Here is a 17958-nt window from a genome sequence, read left to right on the forward strand (position 1 = left end):
TCACACAGTGATGTCTTCCTTGCTCTCTGTCCTAGTTTAGCATGTGAAAAACATGATATACATCTGTGGCTTTATACACATGAGATCCATTTATCTATTAATTGGGGTTTGAGCTGGAAAGTTTTGGAAAGTTGACTGGTTATCTCTGCTTTTTGATCTGTTGTGTCTAATACTTCTCCACCCAAATAGACTTCATGGGAGACTGTAGGGGGAAAGAAGAAAAGCCTTGGAAAAGAGAGTTCAGAAAACAAAGAGAACAGAGAAAAGCGAGGGGACAGGGAAGTGAGCCGTGGACGGGGAACCTCCAACAGACGGGCAAGAGGAGGCAACCGTGGCCGAGAGTGTAAGCACAGACACCTTCATTTTTAAAGCTCTAGTCGCCTTAGTTTTTCTCTTCCTTGCCGCTGAAGTTGGTTGAGTTATGAAAGAGAAGAGGATCTAATGGAATAAAGTCCAGCAGAGCCTCAGTGTGGTGACTGAGTTATTGCATTTGTTTTTTTGGCAACAGGTATGCATGATGCTGTTACATGTCTTGGTTTCGAGAGAATTTATCTTTAATTTATCTTTTTAAAGGCAAATTGAATTTATATGAAATACCTTCTGCCTTTTTATGATCACATAATCTTTTGAGAGTCGCTGTTCGGCACTTAAATTTGGAATGGAACCTTTGTAAGGACTTCATATTGAGCATTGTAGAGCAGATAAAACCTGATACATTTTCCATACATTTCTTTTAACAAGCAAATAGCCAAGTTTTGGTTCCATGTCATATGAGTGGGAGAACCTGAGGGTAGTCTCAGTTTTATGAAATGTTTTTCCCTTTTAAGGGAAAATGAAAAGGCCTTGGTATATCCTGGGGATTATGAGCACACCCATGCACAAAAGATAAGCTTCTACACAAATAGAAAGGGTTTGGTGTGAACCTAAACATTATTAGAATTGCCACAGTGTATTCAAGGACAGTGATTCAAATACATTGCACAAAAGAGTGCTAAATGCTGCAAACGCTATTTCCAAAGTTAGGTAGTACTGAATTAGATCACCTTTGAGTATGTTACCCATTGTTTAAGCCATTTCTTAAAGTGCCCCATACTATATTATTAAAAAAAATACATGCCAAGTCCATATGAAAATATATACGTACATTTAAAAAAAAACCCCACAACCTCCACCCATATAAAATAGTACACTGCACACACAATTCTCCCCTTGGAGAGATGATGAGAGTGAATGAACCACATGTGACAGATGTTAGTCACATTACTTAATGCACTACTGAAAAGCCCGCAGATGCTACAGTGATCAGGGTCTGTAAGAACTTACGTAGAATAGAATAGTATCTAGATGCTGTTTCGTTTAATGATCTGGAAGATGATGTAAAGCGGATATTTATGAAATTTGCAAGTTGCGTTTAGAACAAATAAGGGACTATCAGAGACTTAGTACACGGTAAGCCAGAGTGTGAATGCACAATGCTCTCGTGTGCCATGTACTAACTGACCATGTGGACAAGCCCTAATTCACCAAAACCAAAAAATAGTTGCCCAGAATTTATTTGTCAGAGACAAATGCAGCTTGGCCTTCAAGTTTTGGGCTCTGTGCTAAATCTGGAATTTAGGGTTTTCAAATGGGTTCTAGATCTTGCAAAATGTGCTCTCCGCACCTTTATGTGCACATAGTTATGTCCCCATTGCAGTGCTGAATACAAGTCGTGCAGTGCAGAGTCTCCATTTAACTGTAGCAAGTGCTGTAGTAAGTGGTGAGAGTCATCATTTTCCTTCAGGGACCCCCTTCTTTGGATTTCAGCTGACACTTCAAAACATCCAGCCAGAGGTTTTCCACGGAACGTAGTTATAGAGCTCTTGTAAAAAAACATTGTGTCCCATGCAGGTTAAATGTAATGGACCAGATTCTGGTGGACTCTGTGTGTGAGGTGAGGGAAAGGGAAGGCATGAGATGGGAGGCTTCTTCCTCACCCCCTTCTAGTTCCTACTGGTTCTTTTACAAGGGACAGTCAGAATGTGGTTGGGTAGGGAAGGCTCAGTTTAAGGCTAGCTGCCGCCTCAGAGAGGTGAGGTCATGATCCTGTCCCCCTTCAGACAGGTCAGCAGAACAGGCCAGGGAGAGAGTGTGAAGCACCAAAGAGTGGCAGAGCTCCTGTTGCCCCATATTTCCCCCAGGTAGGGTTCCTGCTAAAAGGTGATCTCCCTTGCCGCCCCCCCGCACCACCACCACACACACACAATGCAGAGTGCAAGATTTACGGACTTACATTTAGGCACCCAAATCCATGTTTAGATGCTTAAATAAGTGTATTGATTTGAGAGGTGCTGAGCACCCACAACTCCCATCACCTCTACTTCACCTGCTGTACCAGCTCAGCACCTCTGAAAATCCAGCAGTTTATTTAGATGCTCGTTAGAAACTGTGAGCTACGCAATCTGTTGCTACTCTCTTTTCAAACTTCTTACAAATGTAAAGATAAAATTTCCTGCCCTATCAATCTTCTGTCTTCTCTCCCCAGTTCGAGTAGAAGAGAACGGTGTGGACAACAGTCAAGGGGAGAGGCCTTCAGACCGTGGGAAACGTGGCCGTGGGAGAGGTAATGTGGTGGTGCTTTTGTGTGGACAATCACAACTTTTCTCTTCAAAGGATAACCGGCTTTTTTAGATCTCAAAAAGAAGAGTAGCTTTAAAAGCCCAGCCACATACAATAGTCTGTGCCCTTTGGTTCCATAAGAATAAGCAATGTGTAATTTGATTTTCATGACATTTTTGGCTTTAGTGACCTAAACAAGGTGCACAAGTCTGCATGGCAGGTTCAGCTGTGGGCTGGCGTACTCAGATCTGTCACTTGACCCCAAAGAGATCCAGCATTTGGGCTGTGAGCCCTCAATAACCTGCTCTTATGGGGAGTGCCAGCCACCCCATGAAAGTCAAATTTGAGTGGAGAGCTGTGGACCCCCAAGATGCACTATGGCCTGTGGGGCAGCATTGGGTTATTTTATTAAAGATAATGAAGGGGTGGAGGAGTTTGACTTGTACGTGTGCCAGTCCCTCAAAGTGGATTCTGGTGGTGTCAAGAATGCCATCTCTGCTTTGTACCCTATGGGGGGGTCGTCATGCTTCTCTGAGGCTTGCTAGCTAGATGACATGGAAGGCTAAGGGGAACCTGGGATACTGTGAGGGAAGAAAGGGAATCAAGAGGTTCAGGAAGTAATCTAGATTGTGTTGTGCTGAAGATAAGGGGAAAGAGTGAAATCTGGATTTATCAGGGATTTGGGAGTCAGGGGAAGCTTCTGTTGATTTAGTGGGTGAAGTAGCTTTTGGGAGTGAAGTGATTTCTTTAGCATGGGGGGAGGGTTCATGGGGAGCCGTAGTATCTTGTGGGTTGGAAGACAAGTGGTTGTTGCTAGGAGGAGCTGGGGTAAAAGTGTGTCAGAGCTAATAAAAGCAATAAGTAGCATACTTCTAATTTCATATGCATGGAATATTTTTGCAGTACTCCATATCCTTGGCATAATACCTGAGGATAATCACATGTTCAATGACACGATAGCAACAGTTAATCTGTATCTAACCCTGCTCTTTTAAGGACTGGAAGGAAACAAGGGCATGTAGTTTCCAGAGCAGTGCAGGAACATGACCAGGCTGTGCATGTGAATCAGCAAATACCAGGTTAAGTATGTGTATAGAGTAGCGGTTCAGAGAGGGGGACGTTATAATTAACTGCTACCATTTTCTGAGTTTTCGCACCAAAAAACAAAAGGTGCTAAACTGGTGGAGCTCAGTTTTTGTGGAGAAAGTGAAATTTCTGTTTAAGCTTCTGAGGTGTAAGGAAAAGAAATTAAAAAAAAAGATTTAAATTAGATGTTTTTCAATTGATGGTGTCCTCCTCCAAGTTGAAATGTATTCCAAAAATTAGTCTCCCACATTCACCCAACTCTTTACAGTTTTAATAAAAGTTTGCTGGTGTTACCCTAGGCACTCAGATACAGTAGTGAGGCTAAGTGTTGTAGGATAACTAGATAGTTTCTTAAATGTCTCACAACTAGGCATTTAATCATCACTAATAGAAAGCTGGCATACCAGACTGAGAGAAGGAATGCTTTGTGTGTGCCATCTTTAACCAGACACAATTCATTGCATTGTGTGGTACTTCTATATCTGCCTAACAAATAGACTGCACAGTCACATAAATGAGCTAATTTAATGAAAGGCCATCTGTAGCTCTTAACTGTCGATGATAAACTCTCTCTTCATATGCTTCTGGATCATTGGTTGATGAGTGCATTTTGGGAGAGAAAAATACCTAGTTAAAATTTACTACAGTCATCCTTAAAAGCTGCAGGGATTGCTTAAAGCTGTACATTTCACTTCCTCACTGTTAAGTCTTCTCTTTTCAGGATCACATGACCACCTCTCTCTCTTTGCATATTAGCAGAAATATAAATTTTCCTGCAGTCAGCTTAATGCAATAAAAACTGGTTTCTTGCTGCTTCATTAAATATAGAAAAGTTGAGACCCGGGATAAAGTTTCCCTTTCAATAGAGAGCAAATTGGTCACTTTATGTAATCTAGTAATAACACCGTTCAGAGGCATCCCATGCAGCATTTGTATCTGCATTTCTAATGCACGTGTCACTCAAAAATCTAGGCACCAGATACAAAATAAGGGGTTGGTTAATGTTTGAACAATGGACTTTATCTCTCCCTTCCTATTTTAAGCTGCCTTCTCAGGCAGGAATAATCTTACTGGCTGTTTTCTGGGAGAATCCTTGCTGGGCCATCATGTTACTCCTTTATAGAACAGCTTGATTTAGAGAAATGACGACGTGTACTCATCCCTGAAAGTGGCAGGAATGGGGCTAATCCTGTGGCAATAGTGGTGCGTAGCCCTCCATAGAAACCCCTGCTCTGAGATTTTCACCCTCTGTAGGCTGCATGCTTATCCAGCAGAGAGACTGTAATCAACTGTGTGACATTTTTTCTAGCTGTGTGCACTGGACATGGTGCTATGTTTACAATGTACAAACAGTACAAGCCGGTGTAACAGCAGCTGGGGTCTGGAGCAGTTTTGTACTATTGGCTGATTAGTAGAAGGCAAAAGCACTTGTCAGGGCCAGCTCCAGGCACCAGCGTTCCAAGCAGGTGCTTGAGGCGGCAATTCGAAAGGGGCAGCAGTTCCTCTGGCCACAGCGACAATTCAGCGGCAGCTTCTCTGCGTCGCCCGCTGAGGTGGCAAATGGACGGCAGCTTCTTCCTTTTGCTGTCCGCGCTGGCAGTTTTTTTCACTGCTTGGGGCAGCCAAAACTGTAGAGCTGGCCCTGGCACTTGTGTTAAGATATTGCCTACTGGAGTGACTCTACTGCTCAGACCTTAATCTCTCTTAATAAGCAGAGGGTATAATCTTTGATTTGGAAAGGAGTCAAAGAATGAAAACTTTTTAGCTGGGTCTTCAATATCTTCATCTCTCCTTCTCAAGACCTAAGTTCCTGAATAAGTTTAATTTATCCCTAAGGAGTATTAGTAATATCTATGAGCATTATTTCTTGCAATTACTGCCGGATAGCGTTACAACATGCAATTATGATACATACTAAGATATCTTGTACGATACATACTGAGATATCGCAGGCAGGCTTACTAAGCTAGTGAGGAGGGATTTAAACTAGGTTCACCAGGGATGGTGACCTAAGCCCAGAGGTAAGTGGGCAGGTGGGATATGGGAAGGAGACACAAGGAGGAGGGTGCAACAGGAGAGGCCTCCTGATACACTACTTTCTCAGTATGAAATTGGCTAGTTATCTTAGGTGCCTGTACACAAACGCAAGAAGCCTGGGAAACAAGCAGAAGGAATTGGAAGTCCCGGCACAGTCAAGGAACTATGTTGTGATTGGAATAACAGACATGGTGGGGTAACTCACATGACTGGAGCACTGTCATGGATGGGTATAAACTGTTCAGGAAGGACAGGCAGGGCAGAAAAGGTGGAGGAGTTGCACTATATGTAAAGGAGCAGTATGACTGCTCAGAGCTCCAGTATGAAACTGGAGAAAAGCCTGTTGAAAGTCTTTGGGTTAAGTTTAGAGGCGAGAGCAACACGGGTGATGTTGTGGTGGGCATCTGCTATAAACCGCCAGACCAGGAGGATGAGGTAGAGGAGGCTTTCTTCAGACAACTAACAGAAGTTTTCAGATCACAGGCCCTGGTTCTCATGGGGGACTTCAATCACCCTGACATCTCCTGGGAGGGCAATACAGCGGTGCACAGACAATCCAGGAAGTTTTTGGAGAGTGTTGGGGACAACTTCCTGGTGCAAGTGCTGGAGGAACCGACTAGGGGCCGTGCTCCTCTGACCTGCTGCTCACAAACAGGGAAGAATTGGTAGGGGAAGAAGAAGTGGGTGGCAGCCTGGGCAGCAGTGACCATGAGATGGTCAAGTTCAGGGTCTTGACAAAAGGAAGAAAGGAGAGCAGCAGAATATGGACCCTGGACTTCAGAAAAGCAGACTTTGACTCCCTCAGGGCACGGTTCCCAGGAGGCTAATGTGGGGGGGCAAGGAGTCCAGGAGAGCAGGCTGTATTTTACAGAAGACTTATTGAGAGCTCAGGAACAAACCATCCCGATGTGCAGAAAGAATAGCAAATATGGCAGGTGACCAGGTTGGCTTAACAGAGAAATCTCTGGTGAGCTTAAACACAAAAAGGAAGCTTACAAGAAGTGGAAATGGACAGATGACTAGGGAGGCGTATAAAAATATTGCTTGAGCATGCAGGGGTGTAATCAGGAAGGCCAAAGCACAATTGGAGTTGCAGCTAGCAAGGGATGTGAAGGGTAACAAGAAGGGTTTCTACAAGTTTGTTAGCAAGAAGAAGAAGGTCAGGGAAAGTGTGGGACCCTTAGTGAATGGGAGAGGCAACCTAGTGACAGATGATGTGGAAAAAGCTGAAGTACTCAATGCTTTTTTTTGCTTCAGTCTTCACAGACAAGGTCAGCTCCCAGACTGCTGCACGGGGCAGCACAGTATGGGGAGGAAGTGAGCAGCCCTCAGTGGTGAAAGAACAGGTTAAGGACTATTTAAAAAAGCTGGACATATACAAGTCCATGGGCCGCATCTAATGCATCCGAGGGTGCTGAGGGAGTTGACTGATATGATTGCAGAGCCATTGAGCATTATCTTTGAAAACTCATGGTGATCGGGGGAGGTCCTGGATGATAGGAAAAAAGGCAAATATAGTGCCCATATTTAAAAAGGGAAGAAGGAGAATCTGGGGAACCACAGACCAGTCAGCCTCACCTCAGTTCCTGGAAAGATCATGGAGCAGGTCCTCAAGGAATCCATTTTGAAGTATTTGGAGGAGAGGAAGGTGATCAGGAACAGTCAACATGGATTTACAAGGGCAAGTCATGCCTGACCAACCTGATTGCCTTCTATGATGAGATAACTGGTTCTGTGGATATGGGAAAAGCTGTGGACATGATATATCTTGACTTTAGCAAAGCTTTTGATAAGTCTCCCTCAGTATTCTTGCCAGCAAGTAAAAAAAAAAAAAAGTATGGATTGGATGAATGGTCTATAAGGTGGATAGAAAGCTGGTTAGCTCATCAGGCTCAACGGGTAGTGATCAATGACTCGATGTCTAGTTGGCAGACGGTATCAAGTGGAGTTCCCCAGGGGTCGTTCCTGGGGCTGGTATTGTTCAACATCTTCGTTAATGATCTGGATGATGGGATGGCTTGCACCCTCAGCAAGTTCACAGATGACACTAAGCTGGGAGGAGAGGTAGATACGCTGGAGGGTAGGGATAGGGTCCAGTGACCTAGACAAATTAGAGGATCGGGCTAAAAGAAATCTGATGAGGTTCAAATGGACAAGTGCAGAGTCCTGCACTTAAGACGGAAGAATCCCATGCATTGCTACAGGCTGGGAACCGACTGGCTAAGTGGCAGTTCGGCTGAAAACAGCGTGGGGATTACTGTGGATGAGAAGCTGGATATGAGTCAACAATGTTCCCTTGTTGCCAAGAAGGCTAACAGCATCTTGGGCTGCATTAGTAAGAGCGTTGCCAGCAGATCGACGGAAGTGTTTATTCCCCTCTGTTCGGCACTGGTGAGTATTGCGTCCAGTTTTGTGCCATCCACTACAAAAAGGATGTGAACAAATTGGAGGGAGTCCAGTGGAGGGCAACGAAAATGATTAGGAGGCTGGGGCACATGACTTATGAGGAGAGGCTGAGGGAACTGGGATTGTTTAGCCTGCAGAAGAGAAGAGTGAGGGGTGATTTGATAGCAGCCTTCAACTACCTGAAGGGGGTTCCAAAGGGGATGGAGCTCGGCTGTTCTCAGTGGTAGCAGATGACAGAACAAGGAGCAATGGTCTCAAGTTGCAGTGGGGGAGGTCTAGGTTGGATATTAGGAAAATGTATTTCACTAGAAGGGTCATGAAGCACTGGAATGGGTTACCTAGGGAGATGATGGAATCTCCATCCTTAGAGGTTTTTAAGGCCCAGCTTGACAAAGCCCTGGTGGGATGATTTAGTTGTGGTTGATCCTGCTTTGAGCAGGGGGTTGGACTAGATGACCTCCTGAGATCTCTTTCAATCCTAATCTTCTATGATTCTATGATCTGGAAAGATACTAGAACAAATTATTGAACAATCTATTTGTAAGCACCTACTGGGTAAGAGGGTGGTATGTAAGAGCTAATATGGATTTGTCAAGACCAAATCATGACAAACCAACCTAATTTCCTTCTTTGACAGGGTTACTGGCCTGGTGGATGGGGGGAGCTCGTAGATGTGATATATCTTCATTTTAGTAAGGCTTTTGACACGGTCCCACCGTCCCAGACATTCTCATAAACCATCAAGAGAAATGTGGTCTAGATGAATTTGATAAGGTGGGTGCACAGCTGATTGAAATATTGTACTCAGAGTAGTTATCAGTGGTTCTCTGTCAAACTGGGAGGATGCAGGGACCTTCCTAGGCCTGGTACTTTTTAATATTTTCATTAATGATTTAGATAATGGAGTAGTGTGTGCTTATAAAATTTGTGTATGAGACCAAGCTTGGAGTGGTTGCAAGCTTTTTGGAAGACATGGATTACAATTAAGAATGATCTTGACAAATTGGAGAATTGGTCTTGGATCACTAAGATGAAATGCAATAAAGACAAGTGTGAAGCACTATACTTAAGAAGGAAAAAGAAATGCACAAACTATAAAATGCAGAATAATTGGCTAGGCAGGAGTACTGCAGAAACGGATCTGGGGGTTATAGTGGATCACAAATTGAATAGGAGTAACAATGTGATGCAGTGCAAAAGAGGCTGATATTTCGGAGTGTATTAACTGGAGTGTTGTATGTAAGACATGGGAGGTAATTGTTCTGCTCTATTCTGCACTGGTCAGGCCTCACCTGGAGTACTGTGTCTAATTCTGGGTGCCATGCTTCAGGAAAAAGGTGCGCAAATTGGGGAGAGTTCAGAGAAGAGCAACAAAAATGATAAAAGGTTTAGACAATCTGATGATGATGAAAGGTTTAAAAACTGGGCATGTTTCACCATGAGAAAAGAAGTCTGAGAGAGGACCTGATAAGTTTTCAAATATGTTCAGGGCTGTTATAAAGAGGACAGTGATCAATTGGTCTGCATGTCCACTGAAAATAGGACAAGAAGGAATGGGCTTAATCTGCATCAAGGGAAATTTCGGCTAGATATTAGGAAAATCTTTCTAACTATAAAGGTCGTTACATGCTGCAGTAGGTTACCAAGGGAGGCTGTGGAATCCCCATCACTGGAGGTTTTTTAGAACAGGTTGGACAAGCACGTGTCAGGGATGTTCTAGGTTTACTTGGTCCTGTCTTAGCATGGGGGGGCTGCACTAGATAAGCTCTCAAGATCCCTTCCAGCCATACATTTCTGTGATTCTGAGAGTATCTGTTGGGTAGAGTTCTATAACAAAGATGATTTGGAGAACTGCTTAGCAGGACACAATTGGGTTAAAAATCCTAAAGTTATAAAAAACAAGATTTGTTATTTGTGTGAAGTGATTAAAAGTGTAATAAGTTTATCAATTTAACTTTCATTGTGGCATTTTACACTTTGAAAAATGAGACCAGACTTGTCAGTTTCACTTTTGTTCCTAGTCAGTTTTTAGTAAGTTATTTTTTCTTCTTGCTGATCTAGAGCATTTTTGCATTCCAAACACTGTAGGGGAATGTTTATTAGAAAAAAAAAAACCTGTTACTATGGGAATTAAAATAATGAAAAAGGGGTGCCTGGTGGTGATAACTTCTGCCCAAAGGATCTCTGAGATTACGGCACTTACCTCGGAGCCACCCTGTATGGTGTTTTTCAAGGATAAGGTCCAGCTGCGGCCGCATCCAGTTTTCCTTCCCAAGGTGGTTTTGCAATTTCATACGAGCCAGGAGATATTTTTGCCAGTCTTCTTCCCAAATCCTCATAAGTCTGAGGAGGAATGTAGGTTGCACTCCCTGGATGTCAGGAGAGTGCTAGCCTTCTACATCAAAAGGACCAAACCAGTTTGCACGTCGACGCAGTTGTTCATCACGGTGGCGGATAGGATGAAAGGTCATCCAGTGTCCACCCAGAGAATTTCATATTGGATCACCGCCTGCATTTGATTTTGCTGTGATCAGGCAAAAGTGCCTCCCTTGGCAGTTGTAACTGCCCACTCGACTAGCGCGCAAGCTTCGGTGGTCGCCTTCCTGGCCCATGTGCCAATTCCAGATATCTGCAGAGCCGCCACCTGATCATCCTTCACACGTTCGCATCTCACTATGTGCTTACCCAGCAAGCCCGAGATGATGCCGGCTTCGGTAGAGCAGTATTACAAGTCAAACGTCTGAACTCCGAGCCCATCTCCAGGGATACTGCTTGTGACTCAGCTAGAATGGAATCAACTTGAGCAAGCACTTGAAGAAGAAAAAACGGTTACCTCCCTTTTGGTAACTTTTGTTCTTTGAGATGTATTGCTCATGTCCATCCATTACCCACCCTCCTGCCCCTCTGTTGGAGTTGCTGGCAAGAAGGAACTGAGAAGGTGTAGGGCCAGCAGTGCCTGATAAGCCGACGCATGAGCGTGGCACTCCAGAGGGCGTCACAGCTGATCCTACAGATACCACTAAGGCAAAAATCTCCGACATGTGGGCGGCGTGCATGCACCTAGAATGGAATCGACATGAGCAATACATCTCGAAGAACAACAGTTACTAAAAGATAGGTAACCGTTTTTTTTCAATCATTAAACCACACAAGGGCTTGATCCTGTGAGCATCTGTGTCCCCGCAACTCTCAGTGGACTTCATTGGGAATGGAGAATGCTCATCACCTTAGATGATCCAGGTATCCTATTTCCTGTAACTGAGTTGCTATGGAAAATCTCTCTAAATGCAACAAAGCAAACTACAGCTGGTGTGCAAAGTTGATTAAGAGCGTGAGATACATTAGTGAACAGAAAAAGGCCACCTGGCTTAATTAGTAAAATGTGGGAACAAACTAGAGTAAAATGTCAAAATGAGCAATATGATTAAAAAGACCCCAACAAACTTTCCACTGCTGGCTGCTTGTGAGCGGAGAGGAATAGCCAAGATTTGGCTTAACACTTGAACCTGTTTGCAGATCTAAGTGTAAAGGAAGCTGAGAAATGTCAAGATTAGGAGTGGCAATTAGAGCTATAATTTTATTCTTTGCCTGGTGCCCCCATTGTTTGCTTTTGTTGATGCAGCCTGCTTGAGAGAGTTTAAAATCTGCTGCTGCAAAGTTGCTCATTCTCTTTTCTTGGGCAGATGGAAATTTACAGTCAGCGCATTGCCTGTTGTGTTGCCAAAAAACCTGACACTTTTTGTTTTGAAAACTGACCGTTATGGTGTATTTTTTGTTGTAGAAACTATATGCACAAGGCAATTCCATAAAATAACAGGGCCTGCCTTCCCTCCCTTGGGTGAATGCTGCATCAGAGCACTTAAGGTTCCTGCTACACTGCAATCTGTTGATCACTGTTAAAGGACAGTGTTTAAAAAATTTCCTAATATGTGATGGAAGAAACCTGTAATGCCATAGTGACTCATCAGTGATTTCTGTATGAGTTGCAGGTGCTAAACACCTCTAGGGATCCAGACGCTTAAAGATCTTAGAGGCTGAGTTTTAAATTCAGAGTTGGGAGGAGAGAACTTTTTCGTTTAAAAAATTCAAAATGTGGACTCGGTTGCTTCCTAAGAGAATCTGTAATGCCATGGAATACTTCTGATTCCACTTCCAACGAAATCTACTGTGTTGGAAGCAAAGATAGCAAAAGATTGTAGGCATTCAGATTGTGCACAGGAGGTTTTCCAGAGTCGGGCTGTGTTGCCATGCATGGTAGTAGCATGTCTCCTCTCTTTAGGATGCAGCCAGCCTCTCTTGATCACCCAGGCTCCATTGCGGCGGCAACCTTGCATCACTTCATGCTGGAACTCTCCCAAACAACACAGGAGGAATTAACATCATGGAAAGTTGGGGCTTGTATACATGGGAACACTCAAGAAAATTAATCTGAATCAAAATTTAAAGGGGATTAGTTAAACTTCATTAAAGCCTGGTGTGGATGCTCTTATTCAGAATTAGTGACCTTAATTTGGTTTAATTTCTCTCAGTGAATTAAACTGAATTAAGGCCACTTTAATTCTGAATGAGACCATCCACACAGAAGCCTAATGCAGTTTAATTAATCCACTTTAAATTTACAGCTTTAGGCTTGGTCTAAACTTCAAAGTTATGTAGGCATAGCTGTGTTAGATAGGGGTGTCAAAAATCCCCACACCCAGACCAGCATAAAACCTCTAATTTAGATGCAGCTATGCCAGTAGAAGAGAGCTTTTGTTGATATAGCTAATGTCATTCAGGAAGGTTGTGTTCCTACACTGTCAGAAATACTCCTTTTGACAGTGTAGGCTGCATCTAAACTTGGGGGCTATGTTGACATAATTGTGCTAAAATAGTTATGTCCGCATAGGCTCAATAGTGTGGTCATACCCTTGGTTAATTTGTATCAATTTCCTGAGTGTTCCCATGCAGACAAGGCCTAGCTTGCCTGTATTCCTTTAAAAAAGATCCAGAATAGAACTTCCTGGTTAGTTACCTAGAAGACCACCCCTCTTGAGGTCAGAATATGCAGTGAAATTGCTGCAGGTCATGATGTCTAGCCCTAACCAGTAACTCCATTTTTCAGTCCTTAATGAAACAGAAGGACAGGATCTAGCACTCTCTTCATGCACTAAATTGTCATCTTAAATATAATTAGGAAGGCCAAAAAAGAATTTGATGAACAGCTAGCCCAAAGGCTCAAAAAATAACAGCAAAAAAAATTTAAGTACATCAGAAGCAGGAAGCCTGCTAAAGAACCCGTGGGGCCACTGGACGTTCGATATGCTAAAGAAACTCTCAAGGAAGATCAGGTCATTGTGGAGAAACTAAACAAGTTCTTTGCATTGGTCTTCATGGCTGAGAATGTGAGGGAGATTCCCAAACCTGAGCCATTCTGTTTAGGTGACACATCTGAGGAACTGTCCCAGATTGAGGTGTCATTAGAGGAGGTTTTGTTAGAAATTGATAAATTAAACAATAAGTCACCAGGACCAGATGGTATTCACACAAGAGTTTTGAAGGAACTCAAATATGAAATGTCAGAACTAACTACTATGGTTTGTAACCTATCATTTTAAATCAGCTTCTGTATCAAATGACTGGAGGATAGCTAATGTGACACGAATTTTTAAAAAGGACTCCAGGGGTGATCCTGGCAATTACAGGCCAGTAAGCCTGTCTTCAGTACCAAGCAAACTGATTGAAACTATAGTAAAGAACAGAATTATCAGACACTTAGATGAACATGATTTGTTGGAAGAGTCAATCATGGTTTTTGTAAAGGGAAATCATGCCTCACCAGTCTGCTAGAATTATCTGAGAGTGTCAACAAGCGTGTGGACAGGGTTGATCCAGTGGATATGGTGTACTTAGATGTTTTCAGAAAGCCTTTGAAAAGATCCCTCATCAAAGGTGTTAAAGCAAAGAAAGCTGTCATTGGATAAGAGGGAAGGTCCTCTCATAGATCAGTACCTGGTTAAAAGATAGGAAACAGAGTAGGCATAAATGGTCAGTTTTCAGAACGGAGAGACGCAAATAGTGGTGTCCCCCCAGGGTCTGTACTGGGACTGGTGCTGTTCAACAGATTCATAAATGATGTGGAAAAAGGGGTAAACAGTGAGATGGCAAAATTTGCAGATGATACAAAAAACTCAAGATAAGTCCAAAGCAGATTGCAAAGAGTTAGAGGGTTCTCACAAAATGGGGTGATTGGGCAACAAAATGGCAGATGAAATTCAAAGTTTATAAATGCACAGTAATGGATATTGGACAACATAGTCCCAACTACACATATAAAATGATGGGCTCTAAATTAGCTGTTACCACTCAAGAAAAAGATCTTGGAGACATTATGGATAGTTCTCTGAAAACATCCACTCAAGTTGCAGCACCAGTCAAAAAAGCAAACAGAATGTTGGGAATCTTTGGGAAAGGGATAGATAAGAAGAGAGAAAATATCATATTGCCTCTATATAAATACATGGTACGCCCACATCTTGAATACTGCATGCAGATGTGGTTGCCCCATCTCAAAAAAGATACACTGGAATTGGAAAAGGTACCGAAAAGGGCAACAAAAATGATTAGGGGTATGGAACAGCTGCTGTATGAGGAGAAATTAATACGATTGGGACTTTTCAGCTTGGAAAAGAGACGACTAAGGGGGGATATGGTAGAGGTCTATAAAATCATGATTGGTGTGAAGAAAGTAAATAAGGATATGTTGTTTACTCCTTCGCATAACACGAGCTACGGGTCACCAAATGAAATTAATAGGCAGCAGGTTTAAAACAAAAAAGGTTTTCTTCACCCAACGCACAGTCAACTTGTGGAACTCTTTGCCAGAGAATGTTGTGAAGGCCAAGACTATAACAGAGTTCAAAAAAGAACTAGATAAGTTCAACGAGGATAGGTCTATCAGTGGCTATTAGCCAGGATGGACAGAGATGGTGTCCCTCACCTCTGTTTGCCAGAAGCTGGGAATGGGCAACCGGGGATGGATCACTTGATGATTACCTGTTCTGTTCATTCTCTCTGGGGCAGCTGGCATTGGCCACTGTCGGAAGACAGAATACTGGGCTAGATGGACCTTTGGTCTGACCCAGTATGGTCATTCTGATGTTCTGATCTGATCTGATCTTTCATCTATGTTTCAAGTTCTCCTTCTATAATGCTTTCACCTGGTCAAATAGAAGAGGTGCTCTGCTGCTCAACCCATTCATATGCTTCTTATACTTCTGCTTTAGCTATTGAAACAAATGCCTCCTGCTTCAATCAATATCTTTCTGCTCTAAACACCCCGTCTAGTTCTGTAGGTTACTATCCAGGTGTCTTGCCTCTGTCAATATCCAAAATGATGTTGCTGAAGAGTCCTTGAAGCATTCCTACCCATCTGCCTATGTTAGGTATTTCAGCCCTTTCCAGAAGCAGCCCCTGGGCAGGACTTTTCCCTAAAAATCTGAAACGTGTCCTATCTGTCTAAATATTCATGCTGTGATTGTTGGGGTTCTCTGGACTCTGTTTCTTAAAGAATCATGACAATGTCCTCTTTTTCCAGTCCTGCTGTGCAGACTAGGTACCTTGAGTTGAATAGCTTCTCCTCTTTTGGAGAGAAGTTACAGAAAGATTGAGGCCAGATCTGCCAATAACAGATTAACCTGGTCCAAATTTTAATGCCCTTCCTGGAACATACTAAGGTCAGGCAAGCAATGCCTTGCTTTCTTGTATGTGTTTAAGAGCTTACATTCACACACGCGTCCAATTGCTTCATGATTGTAATTAGTACTTGGGAGCCCTAAAAGATTACAATAGCAGGGTAATGTTACAAATTCATACTTGTCCTGATAGTTGGGGCAACCTGAAGATCCTTGTTTTGGTAACCTGTAATTGCACCCATAATAAAATATTCTGCTTTGGTGTGTAGCTTGATCTCTAGGCTCCCAGGGGTTCTGTTATGCAAATAGGTAGTTGTGAACTCTGAATGTATTTTCCTCTCCAAGTGTAATGCCATCATCTGTTGGCAGCAAAAAATAAATGGAAAGCCAGATATGAAAATGCATTGTACATATGAAAGACTGTTAATAATCCCAACAGCAGTCTATTTTAGCATTTCAAAGTAATGTAAATGATTCTAGTGTGTGGTCAGCACTATACAAGACGTGAAAGTAAAGACCGTTCCTGTACCAAAGAGCTTATAGTCTGAGGCTGATGTCAAGAGTACAACCCAAAGGAGGGAATAATTTGGTGTTACATTAAAATATAAACTTAACTAATTTCTTCTGAGAATCGTGTAAGAAGGGAGTCACTGGATATAGTTACGGCTCCGATTTTGTCACAGAGGTCGTGGAAGTCCCCCGACTGCCTGCGATGACTGGGAGTTGCGGGGTACCCTGGTCGCATCTGGTGGCGGGGCCCCCGCAGCTCCAAGTAACTGTCTGAGGGTAATTTGCAGCTCCTGGCTGCCGTGGGCAGTGTGGGAACCCAGAGCTGCTAGCGGGGCCCCCTCTGCAGTCACCGAGGGGGTTGTGGGGACTCAACAGCTCCCTAGGGATATTTTTAGTAAAAGTCAAAGACAGGTCATGGACTTCCGTGAGTTTTTCTTTATTACCCGTGACCTGTCCATGACTTATTACAAGGAATATCTGTGACAAAATCTTAGCCTTAATTATAATTTGAATAAGGCGAGAGTTTCGGCGTGGTGAACTGAGATTACACAAAGGACAGCTTGCGGGGAAAGGCCCAGACCAGGAGTAGGAGAGGGAAACAAAATGGGTTGTTGAGGCTGACGTTGGTACAGCAGAGGAATGAGAGGAAGTGTGACACGATTAGGCCAGAGGTGTAGGCTGAGGCTTGTTGTACAGGCCTTGGAGTCAAGCACAAGAAATTGAAAGGTAAGGACTGTACACTGAACTTAGATATGATAGCTATATATCTCCATACTAGACATAAAAAAATACAGTTTGAGTCGTTTCTAGTATATATTTGCCCACCCAAGTTTAATTTGTGTACTGTACAGAACTAGGTTGATTGACTGACATACATTCAACAGTAGAGGCACTGTCTTGATGTGTGTGATGTACCTAAGATTTTATGTTGGCCCTTACCTTGGTCTGTTTGATCCTCTCCTCTGCTAGTTTTAAGAGGAGGGGGAAGAATTGTTGCTTTACTATACTACTAAATATTATGATGAACTAATATTTTGTTCTTTGTATAGATTAGAGGAAGGATTTTTACTTTGAGGGGAATTGAGGAGAGAGAAGTTATATTTAGTAAATTCACCCATTCTAGCTTTCTTCCTCAAACCCAGTATTCTCCTGTGACAGATTAGCAATCACCTCATCTGTATGGATGCTATTAAAGGGTGTTCACTCTTCTTGTAGGGTTTGGACGTGGTAGAGGGCGAGGAGCTGGGAGATTTTCAGCCCAAGGCATGGGGTAAGTGATGCGCATACTTCTCGGGAAAAATCAAACACAGCAGGAGTGTAATTGCTGTCCAATCTGTTAATACTACTTGACAAATATATTGTATATTACTGTGGATAGAAAGCATATAGAACTGTGAAAGAGTGTCTGTGAAATACCAGTTGGATTCATTGTATGCAGAGTGACTGTTCCCATTTCTAGGCAAACTAACATTAACGTGAGTACACCAGCATCAACATGTCAGAGACACTCAAAAAAACCCCAACCCCTTAAACAAAATCCCTTCCCAGTCCTCAGAAAACTGAACGTGTCCCCATGTAACCCAGTCCCCACAAGGAAAGTCCAAGTCAATCCAGAGGCTTTGCAGGTTGAAAGTTCTGCATGGCTGGT

The 17958-nt window shown here is 43.0% G+C and overlaps 2 protein-coding genes across 7 annotated transcripts in view; one reads left to right on the top strand and one right to left on the bottom strand.

Annotated features, from left to right (window-relative positions):
• Window positions 1-17958, top strand: part of UBAP2 (ubiquitin associated protein 2) — a 136219-nt gene that overhangs the window by 52183 nt on the left and 66078 nt on the right. For all 6 annotated transcript variants that reach the window (XM_073343389.1, XM_073343392.1, XM_073343390.1 and 3 more), the window contains exons 5-7: window positions 190-343; window positions 2525-2602; window positions 17526-17580. In XM_073343389.1, the coding sequence (XP_073199490.1) occupies window positions 190-343; window positions 2525-2602; window positions 17526-17580 (287 nt within the window). The remainder of the gene's footprint in view (window positions 1-189; window positions 344-2524; window positions 2603-17525; window positions 17581-17958) is intronic.
• The window catches only part of LOC140911093 (interferon beta-like), a 116497-nt gene that overhangs the window by 41376 nt on the left and 57163 nt on the right, over window positions 1-17958 (bottom strand). The gene's annotated exons all lie outside the window — the stretch shown is intronic.

This window comes from Lepidochelys kempii, chromosome 5 (assembly GCF_965140265.1).
Source record: "Lepidochelys kempii isolate rLepKem1 chromosome 5, rLepKem1.hap2, whole genome shotgun sequence".
Lineage (NCBI taxonomy): Eukaryota > Metazoa > Chordata > Testudines > Cheloniidae > Lepidochelys > Lepidochelys kempii.